The 20,963-nt window shown below is 41.3% G+C and overlaps 2 protein-coding genes across 4 annotated transcripts; one reads left to right on the plus strand and one right to left on the minus strand.

Moving 5' to 3' along the window:
• Positions 1-198: 198 nt before the first annotated feature.
• LOC125983230 (ras-GEF domain-containing family member 1C) lies at positions 199-19,277 on the plus strand. Of its 3 annotated transcripts, XM_049744280.2 has the most exons (15): positions 202-584; positions 1,395-1,502; positions 10,827-11,038; positions 12,031-12,153; positions 12,264-12,401; positions 13,647-13,868; positions 14,798-14,872; positions 15,355-15,456; positions 16,133-16,235; positions 16,314-16,393; positions 16,585-16,680; positions 16,757-16,852; positions 16,957-17,080; positions 17,292-17,364; positions 17,631-19,277. In XM_049744280.2, the coding sequence occupies exons 3-15, from the start codon at positions 10,829-10,831 to the stop codon at positions 17,653-17,655; spliced, it is 1,467 nt and encodes a 488-aa protein (XP_049600237.1). In that variant the 5' UTR covers positions 202-584; positions 1,395-1,502; positions 10,827-10,828; the 3' UTR covers positions 17,656-19,277. The 3 variants fall into 3 exon arrangements, with proteins under 3 accessions (XP_049600227.1, XP_049600237.1, XP_049600248.1); XM_049744270.2 differs by lacking the exon at positions 1,395-1,502 and having other exon boundaries at positions 199-584; XM_049744291.2 differs by lacking the exons at positions 202-584; positions 1,395-1,502 and adding an exon at positions 659-831.
• On the minus strand, positions 19,271-20,826 carry tmem126a (transmembrane protein 126A). The gene has a single exon (XM_049744589.2). The coding sequence runs from the start codon at positions 20,672-20,674 to the stop codon at positions 20,057-20,059; it is 618 nt and encodes a 205-aa protein (XP_049600546.1). The 5' UTR covers positions 20,675-20,826; the 3' UTR covers positions 19,271-20,056.
• Positions 20,827-20,963: the final 137 nt, after the last annotated feature.

Raw genomic sequence — 20,963 nt, forward strand, 5'->3', positions numbered from 1 at the left:
AAATAAGAGTAAAAACACATCAGAAATATGTTCACAAAAGGTTTGCTGTTAACCAATGTAATTTTCAGACAAGTAAATTATAACGGTTGGGAAATACTAATCTATAATGATAGTACCGCCCCTTCACAAAATGTGGTTAATAAGCACTGATTGTGGAGTCCAAAATCCTGTTTTATTTATTGTGAAGGTCTGGACCGGATGTATCGCGTGTTATTCTCCTGGCTTGATGACTGCGAGTACTTCACTCCCTTCGTGTCCGATCTCCTGCACTGTGGACGTGTTGATAATCTCCATCGTGTCGTCTCAACGCGGAGCAGGACGGACGCCACACCTTTGGGGAGCCACTTTGACACCTTGTCAGATTCTCCAGTGTTCGTCCTCCCCACCTGACAGGATTGCGTCCGCTCCACTCCAGAGGAACATTTTCTTCTTGTACATCATTTACGCACTCTGCGCTGCCTTTTTGGAGTGTGATCGTGCTGCTGCGTGAACGTCAAATCAGGGGTGATATCTGGAAGTCCCCCTCGTATTTACATCGGATAGCAACACGTCGGATCAAGAATGGGACTTGCAGTGTAGTGGTGGTAAGAACACCCTTTACATGATCCTTATTAACGTAATTGTATTAGTCCACGCCCTCGGTCAGTACGTTTCCTCTGTGGAAACCTGACGATGGCAATTTTCAATTGCACTTAAACGATGCTTGGCGAGCGCGTGTGCGTATGTGAACGTCTTAAGCGACTTTAATTGGTATTTGAGTAAGATGATGATCATCGACCGTTCATGAATCGTCACACTGCTGAGTGAGAGTGGAAATGTTCTTTTTGTAAGGTGAGTCGAACAGAAGGTACACCTGCGCACTCATGTGTATGTATATATATATATATATATATATATATATATATATATATATATATATATATATATATATATATATATATATATATATATATATATACATAATTACTGTTGAGAAGCTGAAAATCCAAGGGGTGGGAAAATGTATAATTTTAAAAAGCCGTCTTAAAACAATTAACGGTTAGGAATAGTTATCCATTAATTTGAAAATCGATCAGTTGTCGATTTAATTGTTGCACCTTTAAGGGCTAACAAATGAGTAATTTTCATTGGCAGATCAATTTGATGCATGCCCATTGTTGTGTATTGATGTAATTAAAATATCAAGGGTTAGAAACACTTCTCAGGATGATAGATTTCCCCAGCACCTACAATAATAATCCGAGAATGAATGAGCAAGATCATTGGCATCTTGTGCAGGTGTAAATTGCATGTTGTGTATCAAGTTGAACAGATGCATAGGTGGGATTCATTCTATAAGGTAGGAAATGAATAAAATCTGAACGGTGCACTAAAGCAGTCTTTTTTTGCCTCAGGTTGACTGATGTAGCAGCTTGGCAAAGCAAGCCGAAGAGGATTTGTTATCTGTCTTTGGCAGCTTACTGCAAGGTGCACAAGTGCGAGGCGAGCTCTGTCACAAACAGGTTAGGTGGGGAGCAAGTCCAACTCGGGCTTTTGCTGATATTACCAGTCAAGCCAGCCACTTGCGTGCATCGTTCCCACGCCCTCAGCTCCTCTCAACCTTTCAGTGCTTCTCATCACGTTTGTGCAACTTTGAAGCTTCCTCCCGCTTTGAATGCCTCACTCACAAATGTGTCTTTGCTCATAGCTATGTTGGCTGTGTGTTGTTGTTGTCGTCGGAACCGCATGTCATCTGAACTGCGAGCTTTCCTGCCGTAAAGACCTTTTCACAGCAGTCGTGATGACTTGATAACAACTCTGTTAATTAAAACTCCATTCAATTTAGGCTTTGCAGCTTCCCGCAACTTGGCATTGTTGTACAATTTAAAAAGAGTAATAGAGTAGTCAAGCTCACTCATAGGAGAGGCTGGTACATCTTAATGCACATGTAATATATTTTAGTGATGGGACAGAAAAGTAATCAAGGCTTCAACATAATTGTAAGTGATTATTTAGAACACTAGGGTTTGAGTTTACAAACATCACATGAGTGTGCAGGTACATACAGACCGAGGCAGCAAAATGTTGTTCCTTGCAACTTGACTTTGGCGAGGAGAGAACACCAGATGTGTTGCCGTTAATGAGACTGTGAGGCAGGTCTGCAGATTTGGAGGCCTCTCAGTGTGTTTGCAAGAAGAGGGCAGCGACTCTTTCACTGTCTGGGGCAGGGCGACGGGGCGGGAGACACGGTCGTACGTTTGCAATGACAGCTTTATCGCCGCCGCAAGGTTTATGGCCCTGCGCGGTGTACGAGAGCCGAGGCTCGTGCGTGTGCGTCAGTGCAGGAATTCCAATTGTCTATTCCACAGACATGAGATGATTCCATCATGGCCTTGAGGCAGAGCAATCAAAACAGCAATATAGGAAAGAGCATATGCCGGGAATTGATATAATCCCAAAGGATCTTGGGAATCCTTTTAATCAATTAATTAATCTGTCATGCTGTGATTGGCTGGAGAGTAGTCCAGGGTGTTCTTTGCCTCTTGCCCAAAGGCAGAAGGGATAGGCTCAGCTTATCCCTAATGAGGACAAGTGCTAATGGCAAATGGATGAATTAATACAATTCCATATTTCCAATTAGTGATTTGCAATATTCAGATTTTTGTCGCTGTGCTATATAAAAATCTCAAGCATACAATACAAACTATCATTTCTGTTGTTTTGATGCGGCCTGTCTCTGTTGCCTCACTAATAAAGTGTCTGAGAGGGAAACAACATTGATTATGCCTGGAGAGTGGGACGTAATAATGACGAGTGACAAGAGGCAACAGTTTCTTTTTTTGTTTTGTTTTTTTAAACAACATCCATCCTTTCATTTTCATTTCATGTAGCTATCATGGTAGTGTCTCAATACCAAATCCTGTATGTCTGATAGGAACTGAAACCTTTTCAGGAGGTCTCCTGCGAGGAGGTTTTGCAATCAGAAAAGGAACTTCATTCTACATAAATAGTGAAAAATCAAACAAAAAAAAAAGCCCAGTGTGCATTTTTGCCTCATCATCAAAACATCTTACAAGTGGTTCTGCTCAATGGGGAAATACCTCAGTTTGACAAATCACAGTATGTAGCACAGGGATGGGAAACTTTATTTTTAAAAAAAACAACAAAAAAACATTTTGAGTATATCCCCCCTCACAAACACGTCTTCATGAAATGCTGATAACAACCCCACGCGTTCCAAAATTTTTAGTTGCGCTTGCATTGGGTCTTATACTGCCCTATACTAAGTGAGTACGCCTAATATTTTTAGGGGGATTTGGAATGAACATGCATTGAAAAATTCATTATTAGAAATTAAATATATTAAGAACACTTTTTTTTGCATGTCTGCACATTTTATTTTGCAACTGGTTGTCAGTTATCCTATATGGCTTTGGAGTAGCAATGATGAAAAAGCATTCAACTTGCAATTCCCCGCGGGGGCGGGGTCAATCGGGCAGCATTGTGTCACTTCCCGCTCCATTCTACATTTGATTGACTGATGGCCTGAAGTCAGCTGGAAGTCTCCAGCCCACTGTGGCCCTGAACAGGATAAGTGGCATAGAAAATGGACTGATGATTAGAAAGGAGGACAGAATGTTTTGATGGTGCACCTGACAGAGCTCACATGATTTCATCAGACGGCTGAACTGAGAGTCAAAAGACTGGGGCGCCTCGATATAGGGTCAAAAAGCAAGGACGAAGAGGAATTCTGATGGAATACAAGGAGAGACATATATGTGTGTGAGGAGGCACAGTGGGTAATTCAACAGGCATCTAATTACCTCCCAACAGAAGCCTCGACTCCATGGAAACGCTTCACATAGTCAGAGCGACCATTGCTGCAGCCGCATTGCAATTGACGCACATGCATTGGGCCGGATTGAAAAAGCAATTCAATATGATTGCATCCGACTGGATCCAAGCATCTCACTACATCTCATATATTGATTTCTTGGGTCGAGCCAACTAATGATTGTGCTTTCCTTAATCATATTCGGACAAGAATTACGATCAGAGCAGATTGTGTATTCCCCCAACGCTAATTACAGATCAACGTCATACATCAGTCGTGATACGGTGCGCGGCATCTGCCCGTAGTAGAGTCGTAATGAGCAGATAGATATCTCATCTGTACAAGAGACAGCCGTGATGATTCCAGTAGACGTCTGATGATTAGATTTGCATCTGTGAGCGTCATGCTTGCATATTGTACAGGTTTGCTGTGTTTGTCCGTGTGTACACGCGTAGGCTCATTAAGATGAAACCTACACAGACTTTGAGGCATTATGCACGCATGTGTTTCAGCATTTGCTCTTGTTTTTGTTTCTTCATTCTTCCGTTCACTAACTATTAAATGGGACAAAATGTTGGTATTTAGAGAGAAAAAAAATCCCCTATTTTATCTTATGTTGCTTTCAGGGATAGTTGCAGATTGGAATATTTGGAAGAATACGTGACTCCATTTCAAAGATTTATGTCTATTTTGAATGGCAGATTTAGGACACTCACAGATAAGATTTGTCACCGCCAAGCGAATACCTCATCTCAGCTTCAATTATGTGTAAATAAGATGCACATAAAATGTCAGACACTCAATTCATTTTAGAGTGTCATTATACAGCCCATCAAAAAAAGAGGTCAAACTGTGTTTTATTTTATTTATTTTTTTTTTTTACACGTAGAGTGGTTTTCAAGTGGTGTTGTCGAGTTAGATAATGGTAAGCTTTGTCTTAGGGCCTAAGTGATCAGCCTAAGACTTAGGCTGATCACTTGTCTTTTTCATCTTCAGTCCAGTGAAGCGTAATTGACAAGGAACGGAATGCAATCTGGCCATTTGTTTACTTGACATTGTCAACTGCGTAAAAATGGTGGAAAACAGCAAAAAATACCAAATAACACTTAACCAAAAAAAGAATTGCAAAATATTAAGGGTGGAACTGTTCATAAAATCCACAGTTTGGTTTGTTTCTCGGTTTTGTGCTCACAGTTGTCAATTTGCTACGTACTGACTTTTAGTAAAATCATGTCTTGAATGGTTAGGATAAAGGTACAAGTATTATGTTCACATTATTATTAATATTTCAAGTATTATATTTCTTTTCTACTTGCGCCATATAGTGGCAGGCATAACATAAATTATAAACATAAATTCAGTAGGAAGACAATGGGTATAATCAACCTGTGTCCACTTGTTGCGTTGCAGCCAACAGAATTAGTCATGGCACTGCTAAATACAACACAATGCATCTTTATTTAGATAGCACTTTTACAAAGGCTTTCGCGGTAACATAGTGCTTTACAAAAACATAAAATTACAGAGAGGGAAAAAAAAATTGCCTAGATCAGCTGGGTTTTGTTGTGTTTCCATGTTGGTTGTGTTGGTGACACCAGCAAGAGCAAAACAGCAGCGGCAGTACCACCATAAGCGAAGCAAAACCGACAAGATTCCAGCAGTCAAAGTTTCGATCACTATTCAACCTGCGCTACTTTTCTTTTTCTTTTATTTTGAGTGAAAGGACTATAAGAGGATCGCACGGAGGGAAAGTCGCTGCGGGCTGATTGCGCCAGACATCAATGCCATGAAGCTGTGCACTCACAGTGTTTATTGCTTTATGTTTCTTTGCCACGGGGAGTCACATTCATTCAGGGGATGATGCTGAAAATTTGAGCAAGAACAGCATCTTTGTACACTCGTTTTTGTCAAACATGATGTGATTGATATGCTTTTCGGTCTTCATTCACAAATAACCATTGCCAACTACTGTCCCGGCCAGCAGTAGTATACATTACAGTCTTTTCATTCATTTTTAATGAATGGGGATCATTTGGACAACATTGTCCTGTACCTTTCAAGCCATGCAGCCTGCCTTTGCATAGTGTCTAAAAGATATACTGTATCCCCCTCCTCCTCTCCAGCTGAATAGTAGCACAGATGGTTTCACTTACAGTGAAGGTGTGACTAAGTTACACTCGCAACTCTTTCAGCCCTTTCGTACAAGCCCATACACATGACCCTCACATATGCTTGCGCACAACTGTGTCCAAACTCGCTCAAGAATGAGGATGGCTTGGCGGGGCTGTGGAGGAGAATTCCCAGTGGTCTTTGCAGTCGGATGGTGGCTGTGGAACAGGTGCCTTATGTTGACCTGCCTACTCTGAGTCACATGACAATAAACATGACAATAAAGGGACGCAGGGAGGGTGTCCCTGATGAGTTTGAGTTCCCCAACATGTGTCCAAGCATATTGCCTGAGAGGAGAATGAGTGTGTGTGGGGAGGTGGGGCAGAAATGCCTCTGCGGTAACTCAATCCTATGTGGGGTAGCAGCGTGGGTGCAAGTGTGCATGCAAGTTTATTTTTTCTTCAAGGCACAATGAACTCATTTGTTTGTGGGTTTCGCTCCTCCTCAAACACACACCACAAACCACAATGGATGAACATAAGGGTGCTCTATTACATGTTTAGTGTTGCATGTGTACATCACCATTCAGTAAAGCAGAATGTTGACTGGGAAATAAATGGAGGAGCATGCAAGTGGATTTGCAAGTAGGGACAGTGTCAGGACCAAAATTACACAAGGAAGCACGTTTTTAGAGCACGCTCCCAAAATAGAGGACAATGCCATGTGTTAAAGGAGCCATCACGTGGGTGCTAAATTTGTGTAGGCAGAGACAATTTTTCCCAGTTTGCCCCTTTTCTAAACTTATCCCATCCGTGAACAAGGAAGTATCTGCAGAAGCAACACATGTCAAGAACCCTTTAAATCTCATAATGTGCCCCTTAAGGAACTTCCGACATGCTGTTTTCTATGAAGTCATCTATGGAAGAAAGCACATCCAGCCATAGTGTCATATAGTGCGAATGTGACAATTGAAGATCAATGATGAGGTGGGACACAATTATTAAGAGCGTATGTGACATTCTGGAGCTTTTCAGGAAGTCATTTGCACAGCTGACAAAAGGATAGAGGAAGGTGTATATGACATTTGGTCTTTATAGTCAAGTGTTGTGAATCTGACGCGTCTATGCAGCCAGTAAGCGTTATTTCCTTATTTTGACTCCTCTGCAACACTTATGAGAAATTAATCATGGGACAGTAATTTGCACTCCAGTTTGCCTCGATTGATTACCTGCACAGTTAATTAACAGTAAAATCTGCACAATCATCAGAATTCTTAACCTTTGATTTATCGACTAATCCCTTGTGTGTGAATTATATTGTTTGAGGATATGTCTGGCATATTCTTTTTGTGTAAATTATCTATGGAATTTTTGCTTGACTATCATCGTTGTGGGCAAAATAATTTAGCAGGGTTCCTGTGTGATTATAAATACGATGACCTTAGAATTCTCTTTCACAACCTCCCAAAATTCCCCTTTGCAGATAAAGCCAATATGTAGCCTTCAATTTTTTTTTACGAGAAAAACACCACAATGTGATAATGGATAGTACAGAGTCAGTCCTTCAACCACCATTTTACTGACTCTGTAAGGACAAAGGTCAGATTGCAATTCGATTGGGACTGACTAAACCTCTTGTCTGCTTCCTTTTAACCTAGTTATGCCTTACATACACGTACATACACAGGGGTGCGTGTGTGTTGTGCTAGTTCTATCCAGTGAAACAGGTTTCACCAATGACTACGCAACCAAAGAAGAAAAACTATGCTGTTAATCTGTGTGACGGCTTCAGGTTTTAGGCCATTGTTTCATCCACACTACGGTGACACACCTCCGCTCTACTCACTCTCAGCTAGACACACAAACACACAACTAGACAGACAGCCAAAGGTGCTGATAAAATAAATGACTCCAGACAGTGCCATTGTGTTAATCAAATTCGAACAAAGCAAGCGGATCCCCCCCCGATGGCCAAGATAACAGGCCCACTGAAGCTCAGACGACGCATGCACGCTCCCATGCACGCCGTAAAAGGGCTTGGACAATGACGCTCTCAGTCTAGACTGAGAGCAGGGCTGCTGTGGTTTTGCGGTCACAGCACCACACTCACCTGTTCTTAGCTGCGTATTTTTGTGTGCATTTTCATGCAGCGTTAATACAAAGTGACAGCCACTGAGAGAGACTAGTGTCTCTATGCTTGATATCTTAGTCAACTTGGAGATAAACTTTCAAAAGCAGGATAGTCAAAGAATAATAATGTTGTCAAAAGTCGAAATAGAGTTGAGAGATATGTTCCAGACTTCCCTGCACCAGAGCTTGCTCTCATTTAGTATTTGAAAGTACGTTCGTATGTCACTTGCATATATTTTTACCACAAGCTTTGCTATTTCATGTACATATGAAATTATAAATATGGTCAAGTATTGTAATGTGTACTGTATTTCTGTTCTTTGGTATGCGTCTCACTCACTTAGAACCAAGAAATCTATTTTTTGACTGAATGAAAGCTTCTGTGTATTTTGATCCGCTACAATTTGCGTCGTTGCCACATCGTGGAACTGCCATTCAAATTTGGAATCGCCGCAAAACCAGAGGCCGAGACTGTCTCACTTGGGAAATCTTGTGGCAGAAGTCAGCACACATGCGCGAGTGTGCCTTGGGAAATCCCAATACGTTTTATCAACCTCCCAGACTATTTGTTTACATTTATTTTCAATGATTGTCACCCTTCAATTTGCTCTCAAACACTCCCATAAGTGTCAGTGACTAATGAACTCTGTCAACATAGCCAAATGAATGATTGAATCCATTTATTTCTGTAACTCATTTTGTAGTGCTTGTAAATGTACAGCGTGACTTGATGTGTCATTTAGGTGCAGACATTGATGAGTGGTTTACATGTGTGGAGTGTCTGCCTGAGCAAACAGGCTTTGAGATATAGTTGCTGTAGGATGGCTATGATGCAATGACCAATCACAAGCAGGCAGGCTGGTAAGTAGTAAATAGAGAATACTTTATCTCGAATGATACAGGAAGTCTTTGACAGTGTGAGGGCAAAGAATAAATCTCACTCAATTTTTTAATTTTTTATTTTGTCTGTCAAGGTTTGCATACATGAAATGATTTATGGATGCTGGATATTTAAAAGACAAGTTTCTCCCAATTTGTTCCCTTCATATATCAGGCCACATCTCTGCAGTAATGCAGTCCAATGGAGGTTACTGTAGAGACACCACCAACTAATTTAGATAGTGACACATCACATTTTGAGAGAGAAACATGAGATAGGGACCTATTTAGATTTTTTTTCCAACTTTAAGTCTAATTCCACAAAAACAGTCAACATATCTAATAATTTTGTTTAAGATGTCTAATATTCTAGAAGCTATGGGCATGAAGCTGGACATCTATTTGTCAGATTTCAGAAAGCCAGTAAGACCACCCATCCCCCTTAGCCGTTTGTTTGCCTGTCTGTGTGTGTTTGGGTCGAGGTGTGTACACATGCATGAAGAGGTTCTCCCGTTCAGAAGAAATGGGGAGGGGGCACGCTAAACAAAGAAAAAGTGAGCCATTCTCACAGGAAACTCGAGACGTGTGCCAGTGAGGGGTTGACCTAACCCAGACACCCAAGGGGGAGGTCGAAGGTCACCCATGGATGAAAAAATGCAATTCTCAAGTTTCTTCCAGTAACAGAGGGTGTGCTTAATTGATCGGTATCGTCATTTCCTTGAGTGATTTATATCTTACACAATCACCTCAGTTCAGTATTTTGCTCAAGGAAACGATGAATTGTCAACCTTCAGGTTGGAAAAACCTTACATGCTCCTTCACACAAGCTTTAATCAGTTAACTGCTAGCTTCAACTTCTTTGCTAACCAAAACAGCAGCGCTTACCAAGTCACCAATTGTCACTCAGATACTTTAACTGTAGCGGAAGCTGCCATTTGGATGTAGTATTTCAAATGGTCTTATTTTATGTTGTCTTTGCTGGCGTTCCAGTTGCCTCTGTGACTATCCATAGACTTAAAGGTTTAATGGATGAAAGTGTTATGCATTTTTTGGTCAAAACAGTTTTCGTGTTGTATTTGTTAAAAAAAAAAAAAAAGACAATGTAATGTCAGACATGAAATCTTCCTTTTAACTGTGGTGCGATATAATTTTAAACATTTGAATCATTTTGCATAAAAAATATCATTGCAATGCTTTTGTTCAATGGAATCATAATTATTGCTAAAGCTGATATATGAATAAAATCCAGTCACTTTTACTATACCTAAGAAAATACAAAAAACAGTATTTTGTTTTTTTTTGGAAGGCAATGTCGTTTGCGTGGCCCGCCCCCTCGCTAACTTGAGCAAGAATAGGCGTTGTCATCACCTGAATAACATGACATGTTGCTTTAGATTTCTCTCTCAGCTTTTTTTTTTTTTTCCTGACAACTGTACCTTGAGGAACATGAGAGAATCTGTTTGTATCGTACCCGTGCACATCTCTCATCTTACACAACAGTTCGCCGAGTGCTCAGATGCAGTGTCAGCCCAGTGAGGGAAGCAACATGTTGAATTTTTAAAGCGCCTAACCGCAAAGCTTTTGTACAGTGAAAGACATACAGGGTGGAAATGGAGGCCACGCACTCGTTTTACAGCTGGTTTCCTTGGCGACTGAGTGACCCATATTTTCATTGGTTCTTCTGTCATGTGGGAGACGGCACAGCTGTTGGGGCGGGGGGTACCCTCTGTCCCGCAATGACGACAAAAGTGAAAAGTGCGCTGGGAGGATAAATAGAGGAGCTAACACAGAGCACCCCTCCTACATGACAGTGTTTTCTCTCTCCATCTTCATTCCGTTTTTTTTTTTTTTGCCTACAATATATTTTTATGTGCGTTTTGTTCTATTCCACTAAGGAATGCCCCAGACTGTGTGCTCAGGCACAATGTTCACCACTCCTAGTGGCTTCAGCCCCCATCTGGCCTGCGCTGAGCCTGAGGAGGAGGAGGAGGCTGCACAGGAGGGCCAGGGGCCAGCAGCTTGCCTGGCTGATGGGCCCCCCATCAGCTCTGCCTCACTGGAAACCCTCATCCAGAATCTCGTGCCTACTGCTGACTACTACCCTGAGGTAAAGGGCACTTAAATGACTCTTTGTAGAGCGCTGACCTCCATTACAAAGCAGAAAAATCTTAACTTGGATCAGCACCAAAATTTGCACTTCCTACTTTTGTATTCGTTCATGCTTGGCTTATCAAGAGAAAAATGTGAGAATAAATTCTATTTTACAATTGAAAGTGAAAAATATCCCCTGCGACATCACTTTCCTTACTATCAGTGCATCAATTATCATAGAAATGCTGCCAGTGCGGTTGTGATTATTAGTTCATCCATCTGCTGAAAATGCAAAACTTTCTTTTTAGTCCTAAAGTCTAAATATAAATCTTGTCGCAATACACTTGTTACACGCTTTTTTTTATTTTTATACTTTTGTTCACTTTTTTCAAAACAAGTATTAGTGTTTGTTCTCACTCCTGTTTTCAAGAAATGGGGGAATATCAAATCACTGGAAATAAAAAGACAACTCACTCGCTCAGTTCTGTGTATTTGTCATTCGCAGATGGCGTTTACATTATGTATTGATTAGACACAAAAAAAAAAAAACTCAACCAAATAATGTAATTTTGCTTCAATACAAGCTAATGCTAAAATAAAGGGCAAAAACCATAAAGGGGCTTTCAGAAATTAGCATCAATGTTATGGTCATAAAAAACCTTCAAAGAACAGAGCAGCAGCATAAACAAACTGATCTGATCTGCGGGAACAACAAAAAAAAAAGCTACTTTGTCAAAGTGCAAGGACGTTCTCTTTGTGCTGTTTATTACGTTGCCTCTCCTCCAGTAAACTTAATTTATGCCTTGCATGTTGTGGCACGACGTGCTACCACTCCGAAGGCGTGCACTAAATGTAGACTTACCTTTATATTGTAAAATAAAAATCCGAACGGTCACAGTGGCATGGATGATGAACTGCGATATGCGAGGTCCAAACCACCATCATTCACTTTACAGATGAAATGTTTTGTTGACATGTGAACTAATGTCTCCTTCTGTCCTTTGACAGAAAGCGTATGTGTTTACGTTCCTGCTGAGCGCCCGTCTGTTCATCCCTCCTGCGGAGCTGCTGGCCCGCGTGTGTGAGCTGTGCATCAAGCAGCAGCAGCTGGACCAGAGCCCACTTGATACGGTGAGCACTGCAGCACACTTAAAACCACACGGCACTCCATAATGCACATCCTCCCTCGTCTCTGCATGCACGTATATGACCGCTTTATGATTGTTCTTATTCAACAACAGGCCAAAGTGCGTAGGTTTGGTCCAAAGATCCTGCAGCTGCTCACCGAGTGGACGGAGACGTTCCCCTCTGATTTTAAGGAGGAGAAGATGGTTGGACTCCTTAAAGACATCATTCACAGGATCGCTCCCTGCGATGAGGTCAGTCCATATTTATTTTCCTCTTTGTTTGGGAGTGACGCTGCACTCTAAACAAGTTACGTATCTGTGGCCATCATTACATAAGACGCTATATAGCTGTCATGTGGAATGCAGTGATGGGGAAAGAAATTCTGCTAAATCACTACCACTGTGTCAGCGTGAGGTTGAGTAGCCACATCACAGTGTTACACAATCTTTGTACAGCAGGGCTGTGAGGAAAGAAGGACAGTTGGATGTGCAGCCTCAAGGGAGGATGGATGGGCCGAGAACTCGGGGGGATGGGATACGGACAGCAGAGGGGAAAGGTAGAAGAGGAGAAGGAATCTTAGCAAAAAAGCAGGCAAGATGGAGGAAGAAGATTTGAGGGCAGAAAGAAGGGAAGGGCAGGCAGTGATGAATGTGTTGCTATTTACAGCCCGTGTGTGTGTGTGTGTGTGGGGGGGGGGTCATTTATTCGTGAGGCACACTGACCTCGCGGCCTCTGTGACCAGAATTTGGAGGGAGGAGCGAAGCAAAACACTTACTCACCGCATGGCTGCAACTGCATGTGTGGAAAAACATGGAGTGAATCACATTTTCAGAAAATATTTGAAATGTCTGCGAGTTACATCATTGACAATTTTTGGGTGGAAATGCATTGAGTTGACCACTTTACATATATGACTTGTTTTGCAATAGAAAAATAATGACTTTGCAGTAGAATAGCAATTAAAGATATATTTGAGCCATGGTGAAAAAAAAAAAAAAAAAACACCAAGCATGCATGTACTAGAAGAAAAATGTTAATAGTATATTTAATTTCCAAATGTCCAAGGTACAGTATATAGCAACTCAAAAAATTTGATTTTGTTTTGATGCATCACATTTGTACAACCACTTGAAACGTCAAACTGATTATGGTGTTGACCACAAGATCCTCATCCTCATCTTCATGCAGCTACTTATGCTTTTGATATTCTAACTGTATTTTTTGTTAAATGATGACTTCTCCCCATTCATAATATAAATAAAAGTGCAATAAGTTTGTAATACTAAAACTTTGTTTTGTGAACTTTCAAGCGTATTTTTCCAATAGCTTACATTTATAATCCTTTTTCCAGTGGACTTTATTCTAATAGTATTGATTTAATTTCCAGGGTGGCCATGATACTCCTTGGTGCAGATGGAGAAGCGACTGCTAAAATATGCATTGTCCTTAATTAAGACTTACTGACTGATCTCGCCTCTCATTCTTCTTCTATTCAGGCTTACTGGAAAACCTTAAACCAGGTGCTGCAGAAGCTGAGCCAAAGGCTGGCCTTGATGAGTCAGGGGGAGGAGAGCATCATCAAGGTCTCCCTCAATGCCTCCTACATCTCCGACAAGCTCGTGGCCTTCAAGACCAAGCCCCCGCCCATCCAGAAGGACATGCTCTCCATCTGCAATGACCCTTACACCCTGGCACAGCAGCTCACCCACGTGGAACTGGTGAGGGAGGGGAGCTGAAGTGGGGGAGGAAGGGAGGAGGTTGAGGGTCGGACGGAGGTCAGGAAATGAGATGATAGCAAGGAGAAACGGCTGGTGGGAGATTGGAGAGAGGAGGCCAATGTTGGAGATAACATCAATGTGCCAGTAGGTGAGGAACGTACTAGATGAAGAGATGCGTGGGAAAGAAGAAGTGAAAATAGTTGGGCTCCATTGTTGCACATCAAGATATCACAAAATGGCAATAAAGCACTACTTTTATGTTAGAGCAAACGGTGAGTGGATGGCACATCAGTCTTGCAGCTCTGAGGTTAAGGTTTACTCTGCTCAACAGCACCTCTGTTGGTGGTGGCAAAGTACTGCACTCCATTTTGCAGTCAACAGACAAATGCAGTGAGGCAAAGTACATGGCAAAAGGACACTACTGATTGCGTGCACAGTCCCTTCAGTCCATGTGTGTGTGTCTGTGGTGTGGGTGGTTGTGTTTGTATAAGCGTGTACACCCGTGTCTGAGTGCTGACATCACCCCACAAGTCAGTCATGCGCCTGAGGCAGCAAACTACGTGAATAAACTGCAGTGATTGTATGTGATGTGACAGCTTCACACTCTCCCACTTCCGCCCCCAGAACACGCCAAACACAGAGCCGCACGCTCAAACTTAACATTCAAATTATTTGCATTTGTTTCCTTGGGACGGTAACTGCAAGCTTTGTAAATTTGATAAGTTGTAGTTTGATGGCTGCACAAGTTGACAGTAAGTCAAATGAGTAGTTTACATTCCAGCTTGTACAATACTTGCAATATTATCTTAATAGACAAGACTATTGCGTCCCCTTTGACGAAATGTAAGTCCTGTGAGTTCCGTCCATGTGTGGTTACGTCCTATTGATCGACTTTCATGAAAATAAGCATTTGTGTGTGTGTTTTCCAGGAACATTTGAGTCATATTGGACCGGAGGAGTTTGTTCAAGCTTTCGTTCAGAAAGACCCTCTGGATGGAACCCGGGTAGGTTTTCAGAAGTCACGTTTTAATATTTTTGGTTAAATTTAACTTTCCAGAAAAAATGCATGCATATTTTAGTAATGTACATGTGGCTATTTGGATTGACTTATGTTATGGAGGGTCAAAACAAGCACAATGCCATTGTTGAAAAATGTTGGGGTTTACTTTCTCATTAGCTTGCCGTCTCTGAAGTGCCATACGGTCTTCCTCACGCTATCGATCGTGCTACCGCTGCTTTCAGCCTGCTGCTGCCTTTGTCATTTACGTTCGCACAGGGGGTCATCCTGTAGACAGGAAGCTAATTACCATCAGAGCAATTCCCTCTGGAAGCATTTCCGTTACTCATGTGTATTTGCTTGTGTGTGTGTGTGTGTGTGTGTGTGTGTGTGTGTGTGTGTGTGTGTGTGTGTGTGTGTGTGTGTGTGTGTGTGTGTGTGTGTGTGTGTGTGTGTGTGTGTGTGTGTGTGTGTGTGTGTGTACATCAGCAACAATCATGTTTCAGTGACCAGAAGAAAACCTCCAACCTTGAGGCATATGTCAGGTGGTTCAACAGGCTGTGTTATCTGGTTGCAACTGAGATCTGCATGGTGAGTAGTGGAAATGGGTGCACTTACTGAGAAAAAGTATAAACACCTGTCAACATTTTAGATTGTCATTGTGTTGTGGGCGGCCAAAGGTACATTTGCAATAATCATGCTGTCAAATCAGTATTTTGCTGATTCCGCTCACACCTGGAGATATAGTGCTCACTAACACAGATTTAGACAGATTTGTTAATGATATTTAAGAGAAACTGTCTTTTGGTGGATATAAAAGTTTTGGTTTAATGTTTTAAATTGCGTAGTTCGAAACAATGTAATGGCAACAACTGTTTTGTAAAAAAAAATATCTATGTGTACATTTTGTTTGATAGATCTGCTTCATTTTTCGGAACCCGTTCAAATTAAAATAGGTTTGTTACTAATCGTGACTACCCTCTAGTGGTTACTGTTTGTATGGACTCATCCTCTTTATGCGAGACGCTAATCCTGTTTTTATTATCTTAACAGAATGTTTTTTTTTTTACTATGCTCAGATTTCAGCTCTTTATATCTACAGTAGTTACTATTGGCTTCCTTGGATCTTCTTTGGCAGTAAACTCATGGACTAGCCAGGCGTCTGACCTTTAGTGAAATAAACGCTTAATGAGAGATTCCACACAATAATGAACAGACTAATCGATTTGTCTCCATACTTATTATGGTTGTTCATTGCTTATTGCAGCCTGCAAAAAAGAAACAGAGGGCCCTCGTGATAGAGTTTTTTATCGATGTGGCCAGAGAGTGTTTCAACATCGGAAACTTCAACTCGCTCATGGCCATCATCTGTGAGTCCACTAATCTTATGCTTGATTGAATTACAAGGTATCGCATTAATAATTAAAATGTCTCCCGCCCCTCGTCAGCCGGTATGAACATGAGTCCTGTGTCAAGACTGAAGAAGACCTGGGGCAAGGCCAAGACCGCTAAATTCTTTATTTTGGAGGTAAGAAATTCTGTACAGCCATTCACTAAGACCATCATACACCACACAGTAAGATGTCCTAATGATAAATTGATCTTAATAGACTATGCCCTTGGGAATGATAAATGCTTGCCCACTTTTTTATTTGTTTGCGACTACTGCCACGGCAGGTTCTAATCAGAAGTTGACAGTCTTGCACTTTCCCTTGACAGCATCAAATGGATCCTACAGGCAACTTTTACAACTACAGGACCGCGCTGAGGGGTGCCGCCCATCGCTCTCGGACGGCTAGCAGTAACAGAGAAAAGGTAGGCGTCCATGTTGTCTCTCAGCTTCGCTCGCTCTTTCGCTTGCTTTGCCCTCACTTTTGTTTCCCCACCTCAGATTGTGATCCCCTTCTTCAGTCTTCTCATTAAAGATATTTACTTTCTGAATGAAGGATGCGCCAATCGACTTCCCAACGGCCATGTTAATTTTGAGGTGAGATCCTTTTTTTTTTTTTTTTTTTTTTTTTTTTATTGTGACCATCCAGCAACAAAACAAAAACCATTGTCTTTTTATTCTGTTTCTGATTGTTATTTTAGAAATTTGTGGAGCTGGGCAGGCAAGTTGGGGAATTCATGATCTGGAAGCAGGTGGAGTGTCCATTTGAGGAGGATCAGGCCATTCTACATTACCTCCACACTGCCCCCATCTTCAGTGAGGATGGTAAGTGTCTCGTGCACTTGTTTTTCCCTTAGGGCAACAGCATTGGGGACACCTCAAAAATCTGATGAGGGAGAGCAATGTCCTCCCCTCTAAATTTTGCCTTTTAAAGATAATAATGCTCAGATTTTATTAACAATGTCGGTGTGGTATTAATGTAATAATATCTTAAATGTTTCAACATTCTAATGTTGAGTAAACTGCTTCTTCCCAGGACTCTACCTTGCATCCTATGAGAGTGAGAGTCCAGAGAACCAGGTGGAAAAGGACAGGTGGAAAGCTCTCAGGTAATTGTTGGAATATTGTAGGATGCCATTTGACTTTTAAACTCTCAAATTTGACCCGCTTTGACATTTGAGGAGAATAAAAATAAAAAACCCAAAGTTTCTGATGTAATTTGTGATTTGATATAGACAAATCTCTCTGGGGTCATTCTAAGCCAAAAGTCAAACAAGATTCTGAATTGACTTTTAAGATAGCGACTGTGTGTGCATGGTTAAGGAGCAGAGTTTGGCAAGAACCTGTCATTCACCATCTCTGTTCTCCCTCCCAGGTCAAACGTTCTGGGAAAGACATGAGGCACTGAAGGCAGCTGATCCTCTCACCAGCGAGGGCCCGCATGTTCTCATTGCACTATAATGAACTGAGAAGGAACCAAGCTGGTACTTAGGTGTTTTCTATCAAGAAAAGATTAATAAAAAAATAAATAAAAAAAGGATGGTGAACAGGATTCATCAAGAATATGGTGTAACGAAGGAAAAAAAAGATGTGACAATAATGAAGCTACTGAACAAATTATGATATAATACCATAATGAGGATGTCTATGTACTCTGTGAAGACGTGTTTGTTTACTACCACGGAGTGTGCAGTTACAGGGAAAACCACTTTATAACAACGAATTCCTACTGATGTTGTCGCCGTTTTGGTATTTGCTTTGCTCTCTTTTTCTCCCCCTCTTAGGTCTAAAGCCACAACAGCTATTTTATTTGACGTTTTCCTTGCATTGTAATGTACTGTAATGAGATTTTCCATGATGTGAAGGGCGCTGGTTTGCCCATATCAGCTGTTGAGTTTTATAATGTTGATCTACTGTAGTGAAGGAATTGCTGTGTGTGCCTGCGAGGTTTGGGACGCATTTGATGTGTGTGTGCGTGCGTGCGTGCGTGTGCGTGTGTGTGTGTGTGTGTGCGTGCGTGTGCGTGTGTTTGTGTGTGGTGTCCACATGAAGCATCCAATGTCAACTGAGATTGCCTATTATAAGTATGACTGGAACTTCTTATTTAATTGTCTTTTTTATTATTATTTATTGCATTTTATTTTGCAGGTGGGGGTAATATGTGCTGTTGCTAAAGTGTTTACTCCTATCAGATGTGTTGTGCCATGAATTTGGGAAAACTGCAGTTAGCTTAGGCAAGTATGTACATTCAGACCCCACTTTTCTGCTCCTCAGGAAGTCTTTTCTCTTGACTGATGTTCAGTTGTCTTATATTTATGGAGATTTCTGTGCTGACAGATGTATTGTTTTTATTGTATTTTGTTTAATATGAAGTGATATGGCATGTTCGAGTGGGTTATTTCATAGAGGCAGTAGGTGAGTTCACCTTGTGACCCCTACCGCAAGCTGTAGTGATGATGCGTAGTGTTATGCTAATGAAGGAGAGTGGTAAGGAACAAAGGACGATCGTGCCATATCGATTTACTGGTTCAGGTCCATCTTATGTGTGGTGTGAGTGTTTTGTGGGTTTGTTTTTGGCCCTTTTCTCGTGCTTTTCGGAACTCTTTGTAAGGATGTCCTAATAGGAAAGTAAGCGGAACCAGTGTATTTAGAAGCATTTTAAAACCAACCTCTTCATTATTATAGGCTTGATGTCAATATTTTCTCCTAATAATTTTCCTGTAAATCTAATAACTGCTCCTCATCCATAAACTTTCTCTGGAACCCACATATACATCAGTTATGACAACCACAGATGTGGCGTCCAACCTAAGATTGGTTTTGCTTGCATCTGTCCTGTGATTTTGATGACAATCGCTGATACACAACATCCACCACATTCATCTTAGCAAGAGTGTGTTTTAAGAATGGGATGCACCAGTGTTTTCCTTTATTTGGGTCAAACTGAAACCTTCATGATTCCAGCATCACTGCAAAATGTGTGTTCCTTAAAACCTTTAATAAAGTAAGCCATGCTCAGTTGTTTAACTGATCTTTATTTGCACCGCCACTTTTTAACTCTGCAACATGCTGAGACTTTACCGGTTTGTATGTTTGGGTGATCTTGTGCTTTTGAATAGGAAAGTCTAAAATACTGTTTGCCTATTACACATCTATCGCTTGTTGAACAGTTTTATTCCAAACAATATAACAGTTCATAACTTTTGTAGCATATCATATTTTATGATGGGTGTGACATCACTCATCAGTATACGAATTAATTTTTTTTTATTCTGGTCAACTAACACCCAAGATAACGAAATCTCTTTGAAAAGGTGACAAAAGCACACATGCTCTGTAAAAGTATGGATACTTGAGTAAAAGTGGACACATGGTAAAATTAAAAGTAGGCTTTTGATTCAACTCATTTACAAAGGATAAAAAAGTAGACTTGTTGCTTTTTAGGCTGGCATAAAACATCATCACAAATCATTCCTACAGATCTTTTGCTTCAATCATCGATAATACTCCATGATTCTCATTCCTCCATGTTGCTGCTTTTTCATCCCTGAAGTTGATTAATCAAATTTCATTGATGACTTTACAAATCAGTGATTCCATGAAACAAAATGATGCTGATCTAACAAATTAAATCCAAAAACGCATCCAAGTAATATCATTGTATCATCCATCCATTTAGTAAGTAGGGCAGTGATCACATGAAATTAAATCATGCCTAATTTATGTACAGTAAAAACTAATCATACTCCACAAGACTTGATCTTAGGTCAATAGGCAGTTTAATTGTATTTTTTGCACATTCTAGTTATTTAGTTCCTCTGCGTGCGGACCAAAAGTGATCTTGGCCAGTGTGTGGTAGCTTTCAAAGTGCCTGGAGCCAAGGAAAGTACCGAAAAAGGCCTGGAGGAGAATCACTGCCCTCATCTTCCTTAAAATCGGCCTGGAGAGGTCCATCCAGTACCGGAGGACGTTTCCCTTCTCCGGCAATGGCGCCGTGTTGTATCTGGACGCAAGGCCGATGTTGACAGGTAAAGCCAGGATGATGGGGTACACTGCGCCGCCGATCACACCCACCAGTGCGCCCCTCATGAGCGCGCAGGTGGGGCAATTGAGGTCACCAGACATGAGAGGGTTTGACACCGTGGCGTAGTAAAGGATGTACGTCGTCATAAAGGGAAGTGCGGCCATCGGAAGGCTGGAGGTGATGGACGCCTGAGTGACGTTCAGGGCTCGGCGGTACAAGCTGTTGGCGATCAGGCCGGCAAGCCCCCCGTTTGCTCCCAAATACACGGCACCGTATTTAAAGAGCTTTTGGTCAATGTCGGGCAGCTTGTCGAAGTTCTTTGCCAGCAATTCGGCGATCGCCGCTTGTGAAAGTCTCTTACCAGCGACGCTGTCCTTTGCGACGTATTCTGACATGGTCCGAGTTATTTGAACACATTCAACTAAAATCAGGCCGCTAAAGGGTAAGCTATGGGCATCTCAACGTGACACGGGGTAGTGTGTCATTAATGTCAAACAGGGCGCTGACATTTTTTACCCACAAGGCAATGCGCAGCATTAGAAAATTTGCTCTAAAATTTGTCTTCCAATCCGCGCATTTAGTTGCGCTAGTCCAAAAGAATGGTACTATAATCTGTTATAGTGAGAATAACAAACCAAAACATATTGACTGATAGTAATTTAAATAACTTATTTTTAATTGAAA

The sequence above is a fragment of the Syngnathus scovelli genome, chromosome 1 (assembly GCF_024217435.2).
Source record: "Syngnathus scovelli strain Florida chromosome 1, RoL_Ssco_1.2, whole genome shotgun sequence".
In the NCBI taxonomy this organism is placed as follows: Eukaryota; Metazoa; Chordata; class Actinopteri; order Syngnathiformes; family Syngnathidae; genus Syngnathus; species Syngnathus scovelli.

Excerpts from the sequence above, each read along its gene's own strand:
- LOC125983230 (XM_049744270.2), top strand. The coding sequence starts at position 10,829 with ATGCCCCAGACTGTGTGCTCAGGCACAATGTTCACCACTCCTAGTGGC. Across the intron at positions 11,039-12,030 it reads CTGCTGACTACTACCCTGAG|AAAGCGTATGTGTTTACGTT; the intron begins GTAAAGGGCACT and ends GTCCTTTGACAG. Across the intron at positions 17,081-17,291 it reads CCCCATCTTCAGTGAGGATG|GACTCTACCTTGCATCCTAT; the intron begins GTAAGTGTCTCG and ends GCTTCTTCCCAG.
- tmem126a (XM_049744589.2), bottom strand. The coding sequence starts at position 20,674 with ATGTCAGAATACGTCGCAAAGGACAGCGTCGCTGGTAAGAGACTTTCA.